Source organism: Melanotaenia boesemani, chromosome 14, assembly GCF_017639745.1.
Source record: "Melanotaenia boesemani isolate fMelBoe1 chromosome 14, fMelBoe1.pri, whole genome shotgun sequence".
Classification (NCBI taxonomy): Eukaryota; Metazoa; Chordata; class Actinopteri; order Atheriniformes; family Melanotaeniidae; genus Melanotaenia; species Melanotaenia boesemani.
The window spans coordinates 11,303,895-11,326,241 of record NC_055695.1 but is presented as its reverse complement, the minus strand read 5'-3'; the positions used below and the strand labels follow the sequence as shown (position 1 = coordinate 11,326,241).

Below are 22,347 nucleotides of genomic sequence, written 5' to 3'. Positions count from 1 at the left end.
TCTGGAACAAGCGTGTTGTGGTGTGTGTGTGTATCTGCTTAATGTGTCTGCACGCATGATCGTTAAGTGCACAAGAGACCTTTGTCTTTTCTCTACACTTCATTTTTTGTCCATTCATCTGTCTCTTTGTAGATAAACTACATGGATGCAAAATAAATGACTCTCCGTGAATTAAACATTTGGATGTGCTTTTAATACGCTGAGAAATGTATGTAATTGATATGACGGGGCGTGCAAAACAACACCAGATCATTAACAGATAATCCAGATATCTAAATTTAGTTCCATTAACAGTTTAGCTATTCATTACTCCAGTCCATGTTTTTGCAAATGAATAATGTGCACAGCAGCAATAATGATACTTAGACCAAGCAAACATGCACATATTTTAGAAAAATGGGCTACAGGTAGCAACAAAATGTGGTGTTTCCTACAACTCTAATATAAATAGTTTCATTTTCTACACCAAAAATCTTCAGCATGCACTGGGGTGTTTCATAGCTGAGTGTGAAATGGTCAGGATGACAATCAGCCACTCTTGGTTTGACGTCATGGCTCTTGATTGGAAAAGGGTGGAGTGCGTCTTGATGATGTACAAATTGTAGCTCTGTCATGCTGTAATGAGGTTTGGTGCACCATTGTGGTGAATAGAGAGGCAAAAGGCGAAGCTTTCAATTTACTATCTATCTATGTTCCAACCCTCACCTGGGTCTTGAGATTTGTGTGGTGACCGAAACAATGAGATCGCAAATACAAGCAGCTGAAATGAGCATCCTTCGGAAAGTGTCCAAGCTTGAGTTGAGAAATCAAGTTAGGAGCTCACACATCCTGGTGGGAGTTTGAGCAGAGGCAGCCTGAACAAGTGTCCATCAGCCTGCAGAGGACTGGGAAGCTTATTTTAGATTATATGATTAATTTATGGTCGATAAATTAGGTCTTTTAAAAAATCCTCCTTCACTTTGCTTCTGTGTCAGGTTTAACTTCCCCATTTAACAAATTTATGATACACCCACCCATGTTCTATACCTGCCTAATACAATTTAGGGGTGTAGGGGGACTAAAGCTTATCCCAGCTGCCATAGGGCAAAAGGCATGGTACACCCTGCATGGGTCACAGGTCACAAGAGCGCATGTGTCTCACAAATTTAGAGATTGAAGTAGGCCTAAATAAAGTTTGGTGAATGCAGCAGGGCCTGTGTAATAAAATATGCCCTGACCCAATAAGTCATAATGATTTTTATCTTTGATTAATTGTCATCATTTGTTGTTTTGCATTGGTACACATGGGCTTTTATGTATTGCAGACCTTTCCGCTGGGTAGGGGAAGAATGCGGAATGAGTGTCGAATGGAGTCCATAAAGTGTCCCAGGAAGTGATGACACTGAGCACAAGCCTTCAATTGTACAGCGTCATGCACGAGCTCCCCTCCACTAAACGCATTTAACACACCTGTGTTTTCATGACTATGTCAACACATCTGAACTGAAATGACTTTGATAAAAGTTAAACTTTACATTTAATTAAAAAAAAAAACTTGAATATAGTTACATTTTATTTGAGGATTCATTTTTTATTTTGTGAAAAAAAAAAAAAAAAAAAAAAAAAAAAAAAAAAAAAAAAAAAAAAAAAACTCCAAAGAGTCTGTGAGGTGGGGGTCTGGTCCACTTTGAATCAGGCAAAAATATGCTGAAAAGCTTAACTAAAAACCAGGCGGTAAAGCATTGCCACATCCAAGCTACTGGGCGAAATAAAGAGAAAGCCTCGTTTGCATTCTGATAGTTCCTGTGATAAACACACGATGGCGACACGCGTCTAATCAGAGCCATGTGGCTCCTATGGACACACGTCTTGCACCGAAGTTCTGTGGAAGAGCTGCGTTCATTTGGAGAGAGAAACAGAGACGGGGCAAAGTGAGCCAGGCTCAAGAGGAGGAAAAGAGGCAGAAACAAGGACAGATAGATACGGCTTTCTTTAAGACTCGCGAATTCTTTCATCCAGGGAGTTTCGGTGCGCCTTGAAAGAAAGAAGGAAACCGCGCGCAATTTACCAGCGCACTAATCTTTGGGTCATTCATTTTTTCTGGGAAAAGACTCGAAATAAAATATTGCACTAAGTGGATGTGAAAACCGAGCAGGAGTTCAACACAGAGCCGGAGGAATGTATCCAAATCAGGAAGCGGTGAGCCAGCGTCAGTGGAGATGTCCAGCCTGCGCTCTATGGATCGCCGTGCTCCTCCAAAGTGTCCTGGATCTGAACGCGTCTGGTGAGTCCTGAGACCTTTTCCTTTCATCGGAAACAATTCTTGTAGTTCCTGCTCACTTCTCTTGGCTGTACTCACTTGTGGTTCACATTCAATTTCATGCCAGTCTTGATGAAAATTCATTGCATGTGTGGGACTTCCAGCAATTTGATTTGTGCCCCAGAGGGTATTTTGCCAAATCCGAAAATCTATTTGAATCATGTTTATATATTAAGGACGACTCTATATGGTTTTTATTTCTGAGATCATCCCATTAACTCTCTCATTCTGGTGTTGCCTCTATATAAAGCAGATTTGTTTGCAATCATTCTGCTTCTTCTCTCATGCAAATGATCTTTGGATTTTAGATTATCGACCTATTGTCATTCTGAAGCCTCGGCACGGGGAGAGGCTTGACTCCACTGACAGACAATCTGGGACTCTTAGCAAGTCAGCTGGATAGCCATTGTGCGCCTTACCACCCCCCCAAAAATGTAAATCAGTTTAAAGATAAGGATACATGAATGCTCATTTAATAGGCAAACAACTAGGCTACTGCTTTTCACATTCGCTTTGGTTGATGCTATCAGGGGCATGAGGATGGACTTTTGAAAAGTAAAGCAGCATGTGGCCTTTTTGAAACAGTTTTTTCTCTTATTTTCCACACTGAAAAGATTCCTCTGTTTATTTGTCTGAGCACTGTGGTTAGGACTAAAGACTACCCCTGTCAGGCTACACATCTTGATGCTGCTTCCACCTTAGACAGTAGCTGTGTATGTGTGTATGTGTGTGCCTTTAAAGTCATAAGATGATATATGATGCAGGTTGACTCAAATGTATGATTTTTTTTTAGTGTGAATTAGATTTGAATTGTTGAAGCCATTTACATTTTTTGACATGGTTTTGAGAGCAGCAAAGTATCAAACAATCCTCCGAGTCCAGATGGGTCGTAATGTGATTATCTCGCAAAGATTTTCTGGGTTTGTTCGAATTTCTTCTGTCCTCCCTAAATGCTTCTGGATGAAATTTACAATTATGCTGTACAGTATTTGCCACAGCCTCTGCTTTTCCATCTTTTACCTCTCCGAACCTTTCTCTCTCTTTTTATTTTATTTATTTTTTTATTTATTTTTTGAGGCAGAGAGGAATGTTATGGGCTATAATGATAGAATATGGAATGGAGGGGAACTTTGCTTTTCTGTCTATTACATATCTGGAAACTGATGCATAGAAATGACTGTACTTTTCATGTTAGCTGTATGGTTTAGAAGTAAAATCCAGTTGAAAATTTACATTTCATGTTCTAATACATTCGTGTCATGAAGCACAACTGATTTACTCTGCATTCCCTTCCTCTGCAAAATATGAAGTTCTGAAGCGTCACTATCAGTCTCACAGATAGGATCTGCTGCTGGTTTGTGCAATGATTTTCATAATTTTTCTGTACATGGAAAGAGATACAGCTTTTCTGTTAAATTAATTGATATGGACAAGAAAAATGACACCAATTAAGAAGCTCTTTATTTTCACTATAGCCACAAACCTGACTGTTTTTTTTTTTTGCTGCTTGTGAAGCCGTTCCAGGATGATAACACTGGAAGTCTTGTGTGCTCTCAGGCTTGCTGAATTGGGAACAGTCAGACGGTGTGGTTCAGCTGCAATCAAATGTGGGGAGAATAGCGCAGCACCCTGTGATCTAAGACCGTAATACGACTGTACTGTGGAAACAACTAAGAAAAAACCTAAAGAGCTTTGTTATCTGTTTTTATTTGCTGCTATCTGGTTTGCAGGTCAGTCTGAAAAACTTCCAGCCAAGGGTCAGAGGTCACAGTCCGTCACTGTAGTTTGAATTCCAGCATTTCCCGGAGCAATCAGGGTTTCCTTGGCCACATCAAAGGAATGCTGTTGAAACAGAAAAAGCTGAATATAATAGTTATAAAAACATATATTTACATAAGCATGCCCATGTCTTTTAGGGAATTGTATGCATTCTTAATGATATTTTTTTTTTACCCTTAAATCCTTGTGAAAAATCTGATCAAAGTAATCAAAGAGTTGGAATGAATTTGGTTTGGATTTGTTTGATGACTGCATGACCTGAGTTTGTGCCTCTTTATACCTCACCATAGTTGCCAAAAATGACGGTGTCTAAATCTACTGTCCAGGATCAAATCTAAACAAGGGTGGAATTCTGTGGAACAGATCATGAGATTTTATTCTTAAAAGCATTGCTTGACTTCACAACTGTCCGCACTTGGTTAGGAAAGGCATGAAAAGCCTTTGCTAACAACTACAAAGAAAGGTGTAAAAAAGAAAAAGAAAATAATCCCACACAAGTTTTGCATGTCAACATTATTATTAAAGTCATTTTTTCTCTTCTCAGTGTGAGTCTGGTTGTGCCACTTTGGTTGATGCTTAATCAGTCAACCTGATGTTGAACTCATGTTTTGTAGCATGGAAATCAGATTTCAGCTGAAAGTAGAGAACTCTCAGACCAGAGGTTGTGCCTTTTATGTAAACATAAGCTAGGTGCAGTATATTTTCAGCGCAGTCACAGTCATGCCTCTATCAGCCACTGCCCTTTAGCTAAGTAATAATCCTTGACACATTCATAAAAATAAAGTAACGATAATGTTTTCCATCGTGCCATTTCTACATAAACTGTGTAAGTGTTTCTGAGCGCAGGATGTTCACCTCTGAACATAAGGTCCTCTGCAGGGCAGTGACTATGGGGAATCTGTTTAAAGTTGCATTTAGCCCTTTAATAACACTCAGAAAGGCCATAAATCATGTTAGGTGGAACTGCCACAGTACAGTTCTCAACAAGACACATTGTTGACAATAAAGGCACTTCACCTCTGGAAAAAAAAGAAAAAAACCTCTTGGTCTTTCAGACTATGTAGAAGCTTGTCCAGTTTTGGCTGCTACTAAATTTTCTCTGTTCTTTTTCTCCTCACATTTTTCTTAGACTTATATGGAAAAAGCAGACATCAAGAGATAAATATGTTAAAATAAGTGGCTGCTTTTTATTCTTTATCCTTACATTTTTGTAAAGCATCGTCTGGCTTTGGAGATTTTCATTGTTACAGTGTTACTGCAAGTTTCTCCTTTATGTTTGGCTGTTTTTTCGAATTATTATTTTTTCCAGATGCTCTGGGAAATGTTGGGCTTTGTCATGGTGTGAGTGGTACATCTCTTTCAGACAGATGACTGTGCTGTGTTTAAAACTCCCACTCCCACTCTTCACAATGCACACACCACAGTAATTCAGGCATCAAGTGCTGTGCATCCCTAAAAGCTTTTGGCAGACACAGAAGAATGTGGCAGGAGCTATATGTGTGAAACAGATGTATGGGCTTTTTTTTCTGGGGAGAAAGGGTTGATTTTTTTTTTTTTTTTTTTTTTGAGACAACTTGACTCCATTTTGAGTTTGTGAAATGGGAAGAAAATCATAGACGTTAATTTATTCAGCACGTAGCCATAAATCATATGCTCGGACTCTGTTTTATGTCACTGATTTTAAACATTGGTGTGTAAACTATACATCGGGCTCTGGCAATTACCTGTTTCCCATTCGTTATTAAGCACATGTGTTTGCCAAGGGTCCTTTTGCCTCAGTGTTGCCACAGGGAACAGTATTTTAAGAATATTGTGTGCTAATGGTTTAATCGATGTATATCCAACAGACGCTTCATTCTTAGTTATAATATAAAAAGTATTAAGATATCTAGTTTTCTCTTTTATTTTATTTTTCTGACTAGTGTAACTTTTTTCTCCCCATCACCTTTTATTGTTTCCTTAACATGCTTACCTCACTGATTACTACTAATAACATAAATTAAGGATTAAATAAAAGTTTCCTCATGTGTGACTGAGTTGTTGGTCTTGTCCTTCTAACATGTCGTCAGCAAACCTTTGGAGGGACGATTAGATGTAAGTGTTGAGCTACAGTCTACAAAGTAAGGCAGCTGCCTTCGTCCGAGTGGCAAGAGGTGTAAATTTCCAGCATTTGCGTAATATTGGCAGAGGATTGCTGTTATTTCCACTAATCGAACTCTGTGGAGCATACTTGTTTCTTTACTTCGCGGTCAGAGTTCCTTGGAGAGGCAGCGTTTAATCAAAGGCTAAGTGCAGATCCTTGTTGGAGACGTTTGATAAAGTTTCTGCCACTGCAAACTGTAGCCAAGCATGAAAACCTTTTTCCTGCAATTTACTGTCTCCTCAAGAGGTCACCCTGTTTGAAAGTGGAAGACTGCATGCAAATGCCTGTTTTCATGAAAATGCACTGTTTAGATTTAAGTAAAGGAACAAAATACAGTGGCTTAGGTTTTAATGTTGAAAAGCCAGTGTGTCTGCATGGCGATGTGGCACTTGAGGGAGAGTGTTATTTCTCTCCTAAGTACATCAGAGTACAATGATAGGTTAAATTGTGTTTGCCCTTTCCACTGATTGACTTTTACTGTATATGCCCTACTACAAATTAAAAAGCTTTCTATATGTTCCATTCAATACTTTCTGTGTTGATGTCTCTCGACTGCTGCCTGGAAGACAAATTACTCCTGCCACATAAAAAATGTTCTCTGCTGTACTTTATACACACAACACAATGAGTCCATTGCTGCAGTTGTAAGGCAAGCTGTATGTGCGAGAGCGTGCTGATGACAAAGTGACACTTTAATGAGTCTAATGGAATAAGCCACACATACTGCATATCAGCTTCCCATATGGACTTGGCACTGTTTAATATTGAGGACTGCAGGGAATAACACAAACTCAGAAAGCTCTGGTTATCACTGAGCTCACTCTGCACTGGAGTTTGGTCAAATTACTGCTTTGCTGTTGTCCACCACTGCTAACTTTGCTCCAGTTTGATACATGGAGATTATACTGCATTTCTTTTAACGGGGGTTTGGATAAAACATGGCTTTTTAAGTTTCCCTGTATGTGTCAGAGTAAATCTTTTTAAACCCTGTTTGCATAGCATTAAGGACCTCGGAAACTCACACTGCAAGCAGACTGCAATTCACTGACAATTAGGTCTTTGTACAACACCAGTCTCCCTACAAGGTATTAAATATCTCTAACTTTATGGGCTTCTCTGCCAAAAATATTTTAGTATTTATTTTCCACAAAATGCATTTTCCCTTTATCAGCTTCATTATTATGTTACAACTATTTGTCCAATTTATGCTCACTGAAATGAAAATGTTTATTTATTAATCAAGTGCAGCTCATTATTAATTAATGTGCAACTGATTTTGCAAGACACCAATAAACTCATAGGCCTAGAAGGTAAAGAATGACGCCCATCCTAGTTCAAGATAATTTGATTGTTTTGCTTTTGTACAAATGATCTGTTTCTTAAAAATGTTGAGTAAGTAAAGGTGTGTTTTCAGTTCATACAGAGCTTTTCAGCTTGGTGGAAGCTCAGAAGATACTCAACCTTTCAGTCACCCCACCACCATGGGCATGACATCAGAACTCCTTGGCACTTCTCTTATCTGGCTGGCAAACTAACACTGAGACAAATGCTGGCACTCTCTCCCAATTTTCCTTTTTTGCCTTTATTTTCACACTGTCTTGGCTGCCTCTCTCTCTTTTTTTTTCTCTCACACATTTGTATATCCCTTTCAGTTTCTACAGTTCACTTTGGCTGCTCATTGGCTTCTCCTCTTGGCCCTTCTTGGCCCATCTGACTGACATGTTGCTCTGGGCTAAACCCCTTGTGTTTACTCAACAATAACTAGGAACGGGGTGTCTCCTGCACTCTGCAGGGACACAAAGATAACGACTCATAATGGCTTCTGGCAGATACTTGTCAGTATGACGTGCATGTTTTGAACTCCTTTGGATGATTATTGCAGGGATATTTAGTCTTCTCCAACATCAGTCTTGATACATAGTCGAGGCTCTGTATGAGCTGTTTTTTTAGTAAATGTGGTGCTGTGGTTACGCTGCAGAAGCATTGGACCATCAGCTCCACAGAGACGTTTGTATAAACTCATCACTTTGCATTTATTAATAGAACTTTATCACATGCATTTTCTTTGGTTGTGTTTTCCGATTAATCTTTCAGTTCTGTCACTCAGAACCCCCACCCCCTTGTTTTGTTTCTGTCTTTGCTTTTTCATGCTTCCACACCACTGTGTGATGTGGAAATTCACTCCTCTTGGAATTGGAATAGTTAAACTAGAGATGTCTGGAGTCCAGGAAATTGAATTTTACGGGGCATCTAATGATTTGTGTTCAGAGTGAATTAACTCTGTTCTTCCTCTTTGAATGTGTGTGTTTCTGATTTGCTTGTCAGGGATTAGCATTAGTTTGTTATATTGTTTGCCTTCTTGTGTAGCCATATGGGAAGTCTTTTCTGCTTGTGTAACATACAGAGGGAATTGTTTGATTGTCTTTGGTCTTTTATTGCTTTGTAATTACATTTAGTCGCTACAGAGACTAGTGTTTAATCCTGTTGAGGCTGAAGTTGAGAAATTCTGCCTTTTGAGGATTATTTCCTTCAAATAGGTTTTAATTTAAAGCTGCCAGCTTAATAAAGCTTCTTGCCCACTAAACTGATTTAGGGTATGCTAAAATAATGCTAAACACTGAGAATGTGTAAGCCTCTTTCTACATTCATGGTTTTGAGGAAGAGGCTCAAATGTTCTAGAAGCAGTTTTTTAACTCACAAACTGAGTGATGATGGTCAGCTTTATTATTTATATTTTATAGATGCCTATCATCATCTTATCAGTAAGGCAATTTGGTTCCTTCTTATCAAGTCTTAATTTTGTGTTATTATTTAGGCTTCAATACATGTATGAGTACATCAACATATTTTAATACTAATTTAAGCATTTGACAGCTTTTCAACCATCAGGGCCAGGCCGTGCACTGATATGCACCTTTTTGTTGCAAGGAACCAAAACGTTCCCCCAGCTTGGGGTTTCCTGTATGTTCACAAGGAATCTGCAGTACAGCAAAGATTAGCAGAAGTGGTCCATTAAATTTTGGAAAAAGTTTTTCCTCGCTTCCGTGTTAAGGCATGTGTGCCTACTACACTACACAGACTCACCAGTGGAAGAAGTAGTGCATCAGCTACATTCACTTGAAATCTGGCAATGCTGCCAGTGTGATAGGACCTTTAAAGCGCTGAGTTGCAGGGGAATTTTCCAGCAGGTTTAGACAAAAAAGAGATAGGATTGACAGGAAGTCAATTTTTATTTGTCTGTAAAGTGCCCTGGGATGACATTGTTGTGAATTGGTGCCATAAATAAAGCTGATTTAAATTGAAGTGTTTTCCCTCTTACCTGTCTCTTAACTGTTCAGCATGCCTGTTAACAGCATTCTTCTTCACATCAGAGGAGAGAAAAACAATTTGTGAATTGGTTGTAATATTTTGTTCACATGACTGATCACATGATCACTGTGTGTGCTTCCTTTCAGTTATTATAAAACCAGTATCTGCTCTTCTATTATGAAAATATTTGCAACAAAAACTTTCAGTTAGCTATGAGAGCTAAAAATAAAACTATAGTATAATAATAGCTAATTAATAGTAATCAAGATAACATGTTCAATTAATCGTGATATAGATTTGAGGTCATATCGCTCAGACCTACGTTAAGCCAAGTCTAAAATGAAAAGTGAACAAAGGTGCAGGAAAAAGTATCCTTTGAGGTGTTAAAATTGCACGAGGAGGCTTGCGCCAATGGACCCAGAATAATAAACTTTATAAGAGTTATTTGTTTAGTGTAGATGATCAGCATCAGTGCAGACATGATCCTTTGTGTGTTTGTTCAACCAAAGCCTTTGTGACATTGTTCTCTATCCAAACACCCCACTCACACCAGCCGCTACTATTTACTCAACCACTTGAATCACACAAAAGACTTTAGTGAACTGCCTTGAGCTGGTGGTGCGATCCTGTTGATCTCAGATCTTTCACATAAGCCCGAGGAACAGCATCTGTAGTGCCACTAACAGACGTGTGCCATGTAGGAACAACAGCACTCAAGTTTGCCAGCATGATTTATACAAACAACTGTCCAGCATGCCTGTTAACAGCGGTGTAAAATATTCAAAACTACAATGAGGACAAGCAGCTGCAAATTAAACAGTGATGTAGAAATAAATATGAAAGGGCACCGAAAGAGTCTTCAATGCAAATTCCCTTTCCTTCCATTCTAATCCTCCATTGACCACAGTGACCGAGGAATCTCGAGTTGAAGATCTCTGTATTTCTGAAGCTTCGTTAGTTTAATGTCCATCTACCAAACCACTGCTGACTTGGCATCTGATTTGTTCCACATTAGCTTAGAAATCAATCAGACTTGGTGATAGTTCAAGAAGGAAAAATGTTTAGAGATGTGTGGTCAGTACATCTTTCTCCCCCCACCCCTAAGAATTCTACTTAGGCAATTTGAAGGTCTTCATAGTTTTTGTTCAGTACTCTGTTGTATATCTGGTGGTGTTAGTTTATAACTCTCAAAGCTTTCTCCATTTAATGTGTCAACTGATTAATATTGAAAACTGACTAAATGTAAAAATGTGTATCAAGCCAGGGATTGGAGAAGCACGTTAAGTACCTTGTTTGGTGTAAATGAAATGCAGCAGAAAAGGCAGTGGTATGTGTGGCTGTTATAAATAGAGTGGAGGTTGTTAACTATTTAGCTTGGATTTGTATAAGAGAATTCAGTTATTCTTTTTAAAAGGAAATACTGCAATTGTTATCTCATGTAATCAGGTATCAGGAATTCATACATTTGTCCTGTGGGATGCAAAACATTTCCTCTCTCTCTCTCTCTTTTTTTAAATAAAGCAAATAAAAAACTGATGGAGAGTGTTGAAAATTGAGTTTACTCTTTAAAGCAACCCTCCTGTTTTTCACATTTTAACTTTAAACAGTTATTTTATAGATGTTTATTAAAGCTGACACTGACTTGGAACTAGCCCTAGTTTAAATCTAGTTGGTGGTATAATTGTGCTCTGCATACCAGCAGTCCTCTCACACCTAAATCTTATTTTCCTGTCTCTCGATATATCTGTCTCAGTCTTTACTCCTCCTTCTCTCATACTCTCAGAGACCATTGATTTCAGCAGGGCAGGAAATGAAACTTCATTGCCCTGCGACTCCCAGCAGGAGAGGGGGACCCAGGGAGAGAGAGAGGAAGAGGTTCATAGAATATAAGTCGTCCAATAGTAGTTTTTCAAAATGGATGAAAAGATTGATAGTCTGAGGAGGTGAGTTAGGGCTGTGATGGACCTAGCTCGGCTCAGAGAAAACTGAGAAGGCTACGAATGTTATTGAGATGAGAAAATATTTTCATAGAGGTATTTGACTGACAGCAGGCTTGAATTAACTCTCAGCTAGACTTATCAGTTGAAATGCTTGAAGAACTGACTTGTAGAAAAACCCATAGAAAACTTCTCTTTGTGGTTGTTTATTTCTTCTGTGTGAGAGAGGGCTCTCATTTATTGAGGACTTGCGGTCTCCATCTTTTCACAACTCCTGACCTTGCTCCCTCTATCAGAAGTAAATGATCTTCTCCTTAGAGGGGCCTATATAAGAGGCTTAGACCCGCGTGATTCCTCTGCGTGTTTGTATAACCTCTGCGTGGCTGCTTCTGCAGTGCTAAGCTTTCCCCACAAGAGCTCATTACCTTACATCTTTCTGTCTCCTCCCATGTTTTGCTATTGTACAAACATATGCATTATTTGCCTTGTTTATATGCACTCTTAAGACTTTTTTACTCAAATATCATGTCATCTGCAAAAAATATTCATAGTCTTAATATCCGAGTAAAATGCACTCCTGATTAGAAGCAACTTTTGCAGAGTTAAATTTTGAATTGTTGAGCAATCCATACCAGCTTTGTTTCCTAGCAGTAGAAAATAGATTCCCAGCTTTTCACTGTCCCACACTAATCTTTAGTGGACCATAAAACCTGTCAGGTCATTACAACCATAATTGGAGGAAAGGAGCGATGGCACAGTTTCAGCAACTTTCCAGACATTTAGCCACAATCCCAGTGCACTTAAATAGAGTATTTATTGAGCTTTTCATTGAGATGTACAACTGTTTATGCTGTTGCATGCAATGTGTAATGATGTTTTGCAACAATGCTGTGGCCCGTCTCTGTAGCTGCTGCAAGAGGAAAAAGAAATCCCTGCTTCGAGTATGTGGTTTCCATCTATTATTCCTAAAAAGCTCATTTGAGAGGTTGAGCCCACCAAACATTGGACCAGCTGATTGAAAATTAACAATGCCGATAATTTGGGATGAGACTGTTGTGGGTGTAATTCATGGCTGCTTTAAGGGGAGTTGTAAACAGAAATGAAGTTAGTCAGAAGTTCCCACTTCTGGTAGGGCTCAGCAGTTTAGACGAATGTCCTCTCGTGGCAGAGACTTAAGGTAGAGTTTGGCAAAGCAAGAGTTGTATTTTTTTGTTCTGTTTTTCTATCTTTTTCCTATTTGTCTTGATATCCTTTTGTTCTTCCTCATCCTCAGAAATCTCTCCAAAGCAGAGCTTGAAATAAAAAGTCTTTGCATTCCAGTAATTTCACTTATACCCTTGAGCATGTATTGTTAGTTTTAGTGTTATTGTCATTTCTTGTTTGTGTCCTCAACTGAACAGTTGTGACCCATTGTCCCCCTCTGCCCTCGATTTGCACCCTCTACTGTTAGTTCTTTTACTCTTTAATTTAAACCCGATTTAACTCCAGCCAGCTGGTCAGCGCAAGCTCCGCATGATGGCTGGGAGCAGCAGTGGACATTGTCCTTTGTCCTGATATTTGTTTTTTTGCATGCATGGGAGTAAACTGATGTGCCCCTACAAACATTTTTAGCATACTAAAATTAACACATTTCCAGGCAGCAGACTTGATTATATCATTTCTAAAATTAACTGTTACAAGCAATTGACACTCTTCAGTTCACTTGGTGTCATGCAAACAATGTTCTTTTGACAGTCAAGTGACTGCTGTGTGATGAGACTTCAGACCAAAAAAAAATAGATAAATGATTTTGGTGCTCAGACTGTATGATACAAGCACAGATGTTAATGAGGAAAAACACAATTTGTTCATGCTTCACTGTGAGATAAGAAAAGTTTAAAGATAAAACCACAGTTGAATCACTTATTTACTCTTTACATCTTAGCTGTAGACTCGTAAGATCATGTAAGGAAGGAACAATTTCCTGCCTGGTAGCCGCCATGTTTAATTGGCTCATTGCTACACTCATTGCTAATGAGGATACTGTAAGCTTGTAAATGTGTTTAGGAAGTCCCAACACTGTGGTACTAGCTTGATCACACTGTTGTGTTGCACAAAGTATCTTGAGAAATGTTCAGCAAAATTGTTTTTAATGCAAAGATAATTAATCTTTAAATGATTCAAGGTTTCTTTTGTATAAAAAATTGTCCAGTTTTTTTTTCTGCTGGTTACATTGCAGATAGCAGCCTACATGTCTACCCTCAGCCTGAGCATACAGAGTAATGTAGCCAGTGTGACGGGTGGTATGCATGTGCAAATGTGCACACCCTGTGTCCCAGTGTTGGTGGTCTTGGAAAGCCACCAAAAACCACTTGGCTGCTCTGTAATGTGAAAGCAATTAGCAGCCAGTGGTTTTACACAGTGCTGATATGAGTGAGTTTACAAAGGGGTATGTAGGTCAACACTGAGCTATAGGCACTCTGTGGCTGTTGCATCTCCTTGGAGTGTGCAGTTATTACAAACTATTAAGACATTGGAGGATTTGGAGAGATGCAGTAGGCACAGATTAGCAGCAAATTTGACTGTAATTTATCTTCTGTCTGAACTTGACTTTCTTATTTGTTTATAATTCAGAAAATCCTAAAAAACACGAGATAGATCTCATATAAAAACACTGAATGGGAACATTCATGTGGTAAAATGGATAATTTAAATCTTTTCAGCTTTCAAAAAGAAATTATTATGAGATTCCTGTGAGCGCTCATAGTGAAATCTCTGACACAAATAGGTTGCAGTGAGTTTAAACCCAGATTTACTTTGCTCCTTGCAGAACTCTTTGATGTATTCCACCTCCCTTTACATCATCTGACATTCATTTTAATGAGACGGACATGCCATTGATAAAGATCTGCCTCTTACTCAAAGTAGGAGTACGGTAAATCTGTTCCACACACATTCATACAGGTCTAGCTGTAGTCTCTTTTTGTATGTGTATTTTTATTTATTTAGTTAGTAATGCATGTTTACAGTGTGTGATCAGGTCTGTGGCCCCTGTCTCAGCTGGCAGCCTGTGTTTGTGCGCTTTTTTTTTAATGAACTGCTAAATGAGCAGAAAAGTACTTGCAGCTGTCCTCAGGAAAACCCACCTGATGCGACTGTCTTTATTTTTTTCTCTCACATGTTGTTTACTTTGTTCTCTACTAAACATGCACATAGATACACTTACACTCACTTAGAAACACCCAGAAAAGTTTTTATTTTTCACTTTCTTACAGTCCCTATTATGATAGCCTCTTTAAAAGAAGACGATTTAGACAGTTCTGCAAGGTTAATCTTTACCAGAAGAGATGGAAGCTTCTTTGTATGGTAAAGCAATTTTCACCTTGGCCACTGTGGTAAACAAAATCCAGGAGCAGCATCCACCCGCTCACATCTCACTTCAATCCCCCACCCCACCCCACCCCACCCCAAGAGGCATATTCCAGCTATCTGAAGGGAGCAGAGCTGAGACAAATCAACCCTGAGAGCTGAAAAGCAGCTTTTGTCCCAAGTGATCGTCCAAGACCTCTGCCTGCCCACTCTATCAGCAAATCATAAACTATACAGCACAATTAGAAACACAGGAGTGCACAACGGGAGTTTTTCAACCCCAGTGATACAAGTCATTAGAGGTTGAATACATGTGCAGAGATACAATTCCTAACTCGTGTCAGCATTTCACTTCTTAATTATTTCCAAATATGCATCTCTGGGTCTCCATTTTTTTACAAGCTTTTGAAGTTTGCTATTCATAACCACCACTTTCTTGTTCTTTTATTATTATTATTATTCTTTGCTATGTTTTTTTTTGTTTCTCTCTCTCTTAAACTAATTTTATCATTATAATTTTGTCCTACACACCCATTCCTAGTAGAGTCTTGCCCAGACAAGAAGAAAGCCACTTTAGCCGTGGAGTCATTTTAGGCATCATGTTTATCAAAGCAAGGCTCAAAACTGAGATTTCGTAGGCTTATACCCTTTCACTTTTAATCCGTCATTTCAGGATTTCCAGGTTTTACACTATCTGGATTCTGGGTAAACATAGAAACACTGCTGCAACAGATGTTTTGAGGAGGGTTAATGTACTTTCACTTGCTAATATTCTATTTACAGCACAGAAAACTCCCAGTCATGTTGTGACAGTCATAACATGGAGCTTCTTAAACTCTGCTTCCATCCGGCCAAAATAAGAGCTAAAAAGTTTATTGACATTGTTTTAACATTTTCAGTGCATTAACTTTTGTCCCTGCATGCTCTCTCCTCCTATGGCCTTGATACTGTTACCCCTCTGACATACTTTAGGATTTTCCAGTTCTTTAAATACACATAGGAAACTAGGAGTAAGCAATGAGACCTTAAGACCCATTTTTGTTCCACTGCGTTCGTAATTAATAAGTGTCATTTCAAACGTTGTCATATGTCGCCGTCCTCATGTGTCTGAAGTCATGCCATGGTTGTTAAGTCAATTCCTCCACTAGTGGGCAGTGCTGAGTTCAGAGTTCACTCCCTTGATCTGTCGTCAGTTTCAGACACCGCTGCACCGCTATAAAGTTATTTACAACCGCCCAACATGCCTAAAACACTTGCTTAGCCTTTCTAGCTCTTGCCATTCTTACAGCTGCTGTCCTTGTCTTCATTCTTGTTCTGCTTTTTTTCCTCCCTGTTCCTCTTCTTCTTCTCTGGTTTGTTTTCTTTTGCTGGTCGTATGTCAGCTATTTTGCTCAGCACTACCCTTGTGATTTCCGGTGGTATTGCTCCGTTTTCTGTGTCAAGCGACGGATGGCGAAGCTCTTTGTGTTGAGCATAAATAGGCCTTTTGTATGAGGAAGGATGTATTAATCTAGCATTTCCAAATAGGGCTGCAACTAATGACTATTCTGATGGTCGATTAGTCACCGACTATTAAAACGACTAGTCGACCAATCGGATTATGTATCTCATGATTATTATATATGGATCTTATTTCACTTTGAAATCTTGCATGAGGTTATTAAGTAAGTCCGACGTGCCTCCTCTTTAAATGTTCAAGCATTGCAGACGTACATCCGTGGTACACAAGGTCCGCTTTACAAATCTCACATGTATTTAATTTATTTTGTAAGTTTAACGTGAAGTTATCCCAGACTTTTAACGTTCTCCGCCACGGTTTTCCTCCCTGGACCGGCAACATATTTTTCCCCTGGCGGACTTTATGGCGCATGTGCAACTCTCAGCAGAGATAAAAAAAAGAAGACAATGTCTCACTCTATATTTTTTTCCCCTCTTTGCGCATGTGCATTGTGCAACTCTCAGCAGAGATAGGATTAGAAGACGATGTCTCACTCTGCAGGTTCTTTTTTTTTTTTTTTGCCGACAATAGTCGACAGCTAAATTCGTTGTCGACTATTTTTATTGTTGACTATTGTCGACAACGTCGACTAATCGTTGCAGCCCTATTTCCATATGTTACACATGTGTTTGTGTCATAGACTATCACACACACAAAAACAAACAAAAAAAAAACACGGAGAAATTAATTACAAATTTTATCATAATGAAAAGCAGTGTCTTTTTCTTTTTAAGCTGTATTTTATTTCATACTAATTTAGTCCTCTTTAGGCCATAAATCTGCTTAAATAAATTCAATTCAGCATTTTTTTTTGTATAGGGCCAAATCACAACAATGTCAACTCTGGGCACTTTATAGACAAAATAAATTCAAACTAATTCATAATAAATAATAACCTAGTTAAGAAAATTAACCGACAAATTGCATCTGTATTTTTTTGTTCCAAAAGATATGTGTGGCCTTTGAATTGGCTGTGTTTAAAACGACTCATCCACAAGTAGCACAGAGTGTAAGTCATGAGGGTGGTGTCCTAAAGTGAGAAGGTGGCCCCAGTTTAACCGCCACCCAGTGCGTAAGAACCTGCGTAAGTGAGCATCCACACCCTTCATGTATCCATAATTAGGACAGTGAATGCCTTCCAGGCCTCTGAGAAGTCATTATTAACTGACACTGCTCTCTGAAGCCCGTATAGAGTACAGAAAATGAAAGGAGAATTTCCCTGGTGAGACATATAATGCAGGCCATGCAAATCGGCACACTTCCTCAAAATCTCTCAGCCTAGTCCCATAAGTGCAACTGGACCACCAAGATTTCAGTTGGACATTCCTCTTTAAAAAAAAATACAAAGGAAAAAAAAAAAAAGAAAAGAGCAGTGCAGATGCAGCTTGTGTGGTGTGGAAATTCTGAGACGGGATCATAATTCACATGGCTCTAGTTTTGTCATTGCAAAATGTGTTCACAAGACTTTATTTAAATGCAGTTCTTGTCAATATTTGTAATCTCACAAGACCTGCATGATTTTTGTCATGCATTAACTTTCACGTACAAGAACCACACAGCAACATTTTGAGTTTTAGTGAATTAATGAATAGTTATGTGAGATGTGGTAGATGAGGTTGAGGTGGGACATCTGGGGTGTCATTGTGTTGAGTCGAATGAAGGAAACTGAGGATGGGGGTGCCTTCTTGGTTATTTAGTGACCCTGGCTTACAGGACACACTCACCCAACCCCCCAGATGGTACCTGAAATAGAATGGCAATAGGAGGAACACATGGATCAATGACACAGAAGGATGGGGAAGGTTGAAGGGCTGCAACGGGGAAAAAAAAGGAAGAGTGAAGAAAGACAGACAAAGCTCAGATGAAGAGAGGGAAGAAAAAGAAATGAGGGAGAATCAAGGAGTGATGGATATGAGGGAGAGTGATGGGAATGGGGGGTGAAGGAGAGGGAAGGGGGAGGGTGAACGAGCGCAAAAGCTGAATGGCTGAATGGATGATGGATGAGAGTAGGGATGGGTAAGGGTTGGGTTGAACGAACCAGACAGACTTCAGGAAGTTAACTGAGAATTAGAGGGTTCATCAGGTGATTAGAGGTGTGGCTGAGACATCGCCCTGCTCCTGAACCCAAGTTAACCCATTAACTTATTTTAATGATTGACATACTTCCAAATGAGTTTGGATCCATTTCAGTGTATTAAGGTTGAAACACAGATTTGGCCCAACTTTCACCTGTTTTTGTTAACTTGGTCAAATTAGACAAACTTGTTACCAGAGTTTGCTTAAGAATGAAACAAGAGTTGTGTCCAAAGGCCAATAAAACATTTTTGGGGGCATTTTTAGAAAAGAAAAAAGCTCAAATAGGAAATGACTGTCTACATTATCTTCATCAGGGTAACCACTTAGAACTACAGTTAGATGGACTAATTCTCTGTGTTTACAGCTGAAAACATTTTGATTAAAGTTGATATCTTTCATGTGTTTATAGGTCCCCTGCTTCTGCTTATTCATGTCCACATGGCAACTATTTTGTCTGTTTTTGCAAATTCTAAATTTAAATGGAAGAAGTGAGAAATTCACAGAACATTAAAAGTTGCTCAACCCATCAGTCAGTCAATGATGCATTCAAATGGCAAAGGAAAGATTGGCTGCATCTGTGTGCTTCCATTTGAACGCTGCATTAAATAAAGCACCACTGAGAGACCTTTACAATGCACCGTTTAAAACGAGTAACATTTCCAGCTCATCTTCTGTCCATGTATGCAGTATGTGTGTTGGACATTTGTTATTCAGTTTGTAAAAATAAACAATAGACTATGACATGCAGCGCAGTTTTGCAGATATAGAGCTAGTGATGATGTTTGATGTTTAGTTAGTGTACATAACTATAAAAAGAAGTGGTGAGCAGAGAAAAAAAATGGGAAGAAGAAGCAAACCGGCAAGAAAAGGTAAGAGCAGATTACATTGGAAATCATATCTTATACTGCCATATCTGGTTGTGTTGCAAGTTAAAGTAAATTTATGTGAAGACCAGTGGATGATCAGGGAATCGGCTCCATGTGAGGTAGTTTACTGAAATAAGGAGTGAGACTAAAAGAAGGGAGACTGAGCAAACAAGAGACTGAAAGAGAGAGGGGCAAAGCTCTTATGGGTCATGGGAAAAGATGTGGAAGGAGTAGAAGAAGGGGAGCTGAAGCCTGCCATTGGTTTGAATTGAAGGAACCCATGTCCTCTTGCATGTTCAATTAAAAACTCTTGGTCGAGCCACCAGGTAGGAACACAGTTGCTTGCATTGTAGGAAGGAAAGAAATATGCTTACTGTCAAGACTTTTCTAAATGTTGGTGATTGTGCACACACAGCAATCTGCAAAGAAGTTATCTCCATTTAGTTTGTGGCAAAACAATTTCAAACGTACAACCACAGCAACATAAAATTAACGATATTTTGCTGTTCCCTAGGGAATGTTTTTTTTAGTATTTTTGTGGTTTGAGTTTCAATCAGTGGAACATATTTGGGTTTAGATGTGGGCTTTGAAATATTGTGGTGGGTATTTGGCCCTGATTTTTTTTTTTTTTTTTTTTTTAATAACCAAAAGTGGAAAGTATAATGATCAGAATAAACAATCATTTACAGACTGTACACTCTATAACCAAAACAATTAGCTTAAGGTCACAAAAGGGGAGCAAAAATGTCCTTGTCTTGTTGAACTCCAGACCAAAAATGCATTTGAATCAGTTGAAAAATGCTACTAAGTTGAGCTTCAAGAAATCTCTGCTGGCCAACTGGCTGCATCGTAAGGCTCCAAGCCTGAACTAAGCGGACCTCCATATTTTGGAAAAGAAGGAGCACTGGCCAGTGACCCTGTGCATGAATGACGGGGCAGAAGGACTGCTTGGGTAGGTGGAGAAGAGATGGTTGAAAGAGGCAGCTCAAGCAGAAAGAGAGGGAAAGGGGTTAAGTGGAGGCAGGTGTTCCATGACAAACCTTACAACCCCCTGCCCCACATCTCCTTTGACTATAGTTAGCTCCACCAACTGCAGTCCACTGAGAGTTTGGAAAACCAGCCCAAGAACAGACACTTGTTAGCCACTTTGCTCTTTCTCTTTTAACTTCTTTTGTTAGCCTTTATTCAATCACCTTATCCCTTCTGATCTAATCTATCCCCACCAAATTGCAACCCCTTTCCTTTCATCCCAGGTTTCTTTCCACAGTCTCCCCTGTGTACTCTCCCAGTGGCTGCAGGAGCACCTGGCTTTGTGGTTTTAAATCATATAAAACTCCTGTTGCTTTAAGCAGATGAACGCTGTTCCTGCTGTTCACACTGCGTGACCCAGCTGGCAAATTAATTTAGGTCGGATTGACTTAAAAAATTTTGTTCTCTCATCGTGTTCCAGAGGTTATTAAAATCCAACTCCAGAATAGTGCAGAATAGTACACAAATCCAATTCTGATTGCTGGAAAAATGGAGAGCGCATGATTTATGCAATTTTGTAATTTGGTTAAATGAAATTAAATCAGTCTGGGATTACATATTTTACCCTTTTAGTCAGCTTCTCTTCCAGTGCCTTTCAATTTTGGCACTATGACAGTGAGCCTCATAGATTGTATCACTGCCACAGTTTATGTAGAGTCTTGATTAAGATGCTCCTTTCAGTCTCTCTCCATCTATCACATACAATTCCTTACACGTCACTATGTGGATTTTAAGGATGTATTCTGATTTTTAAAATAATACCAACTGACCTTAGGATTTAAAAATCTAAGTTTATTTATGCTATGGTGGTAACTGGAAGCCTCAGGACATCTTTTTAACTACACATGGTTCATGTTAAAGACTAAGGTTTATGACAGGATTGTGACGCAAGTGTGTCTCAAGTGATGATTCTCTCTTGCCGACACTCGAACTTTTATTTGCACTTTTCTTTAAAGCATGACTTATAGAGCTTTGACTGTGTGAGTGATACTGGGTACATTCAGTATCACTGGAATACTTGAAGTTGTTATGACAAGTGTGTATGTTTTGGCCTGCCAGCACATATCATGTGTGTCTGCATGTGTGGACAGAGGGGATGATGCTCTAGTCTTTGAAATTCTGTTACTTTTAGTTCTCCGGCAACAGATTCATGTTGTGTCCTTGAACAATGCCTGACAGCAGTCGGTGTCAAGAGAAACATCTGGAAGCGAAGCATGCAGCTGTCACTACGAATGTTTGAATCATCATGCACATGCACTCATAGTGACTCACAGTCACATTTTCTGGCTTCTTTCTCAGTTATAATCTCATTAAAAAGGTTTGCTGTTGGTTGGAATTCACTTTTTTTCTTTTAGATTACATTTAGCTGCATACCCTTAAGGGTTTAGAGGTGCAGTCAGTGATCTGAGACTCCCGTCTCCTTCAGAACAGAGCAGCACTGATAGTTACAAAAGTATAAGTGGCAGACTAAGAATAGAAACGACCACAATAGTTCACTACTCTGGTACTGATAAAAAAAACAAAAAAACAAAAAAACTTGAATGCACACCATAAGCACCATCATCTGCCAGCATTTATTTCTGCTCTGTTGATGTTTTGATAACCTCTTAAAACTAATTTAAAAAGTTGTTCAATGTCATTATCAATTTATCTTATTTGATTACCCTACTATGACAATCTAATTTGACATATTTTGTTTTGAATCGTTGTATGACTCTCTTCCGTATCTGTACACACACACACAAACACACAAACACTCTCAAAGCAAAATGCCTTTCTACTTAAACACAAATAAAACCATGATAACAAGGTCGCCACTTCATGGCAGCTGCCCTCACTGGTGTCCATTAGTGATAAAGAGTCTGACCTTATCAGTGCGTTATCAGCCACAGGAAAAGAGGCAACATGCCAGCAGCAGTTACGAAAGAGAGGGAGGGAAATAGCTTGTTGTGCATTACAGGTGGCCAACAATAACTTGGTTTTAGCCCTGTTGTATTCCATTTTGATTGTATTTTGTAGCAACCCTTCTGTCCTGAGGGTTATTGTAGCTCTGATGCAAGTTA

At 39.1% G+C, this 22,347-nt stretch overlaps 1 protein-coding gene across 1 annotated transcript in view; it reads left to right on the top strand.

Moving 5' to 3' along the window:
* The first annotated feature begins 1,836 nt into the window (after positions 1-1,836).
* Positions 1,837-22,347, top strand: part of ror1 (receptor tyrosine kinase-like orphan receptor 1) — a 119,953-nt gene continuing 99,442 nt past the window's right edge. Inside the window, exon 1 of the mRNA XM_042007125.1 lies at positions 1,837-2,263. Within this exon, the coding sequence (XP_041863059.1) occupies positions 2,158-2,263 (106 nt within the window). The 5' untranslated portion in view covers positions 1,837-2,157. The remainder of the gene's footprint in view (positions 2,264-22,347) is intronic.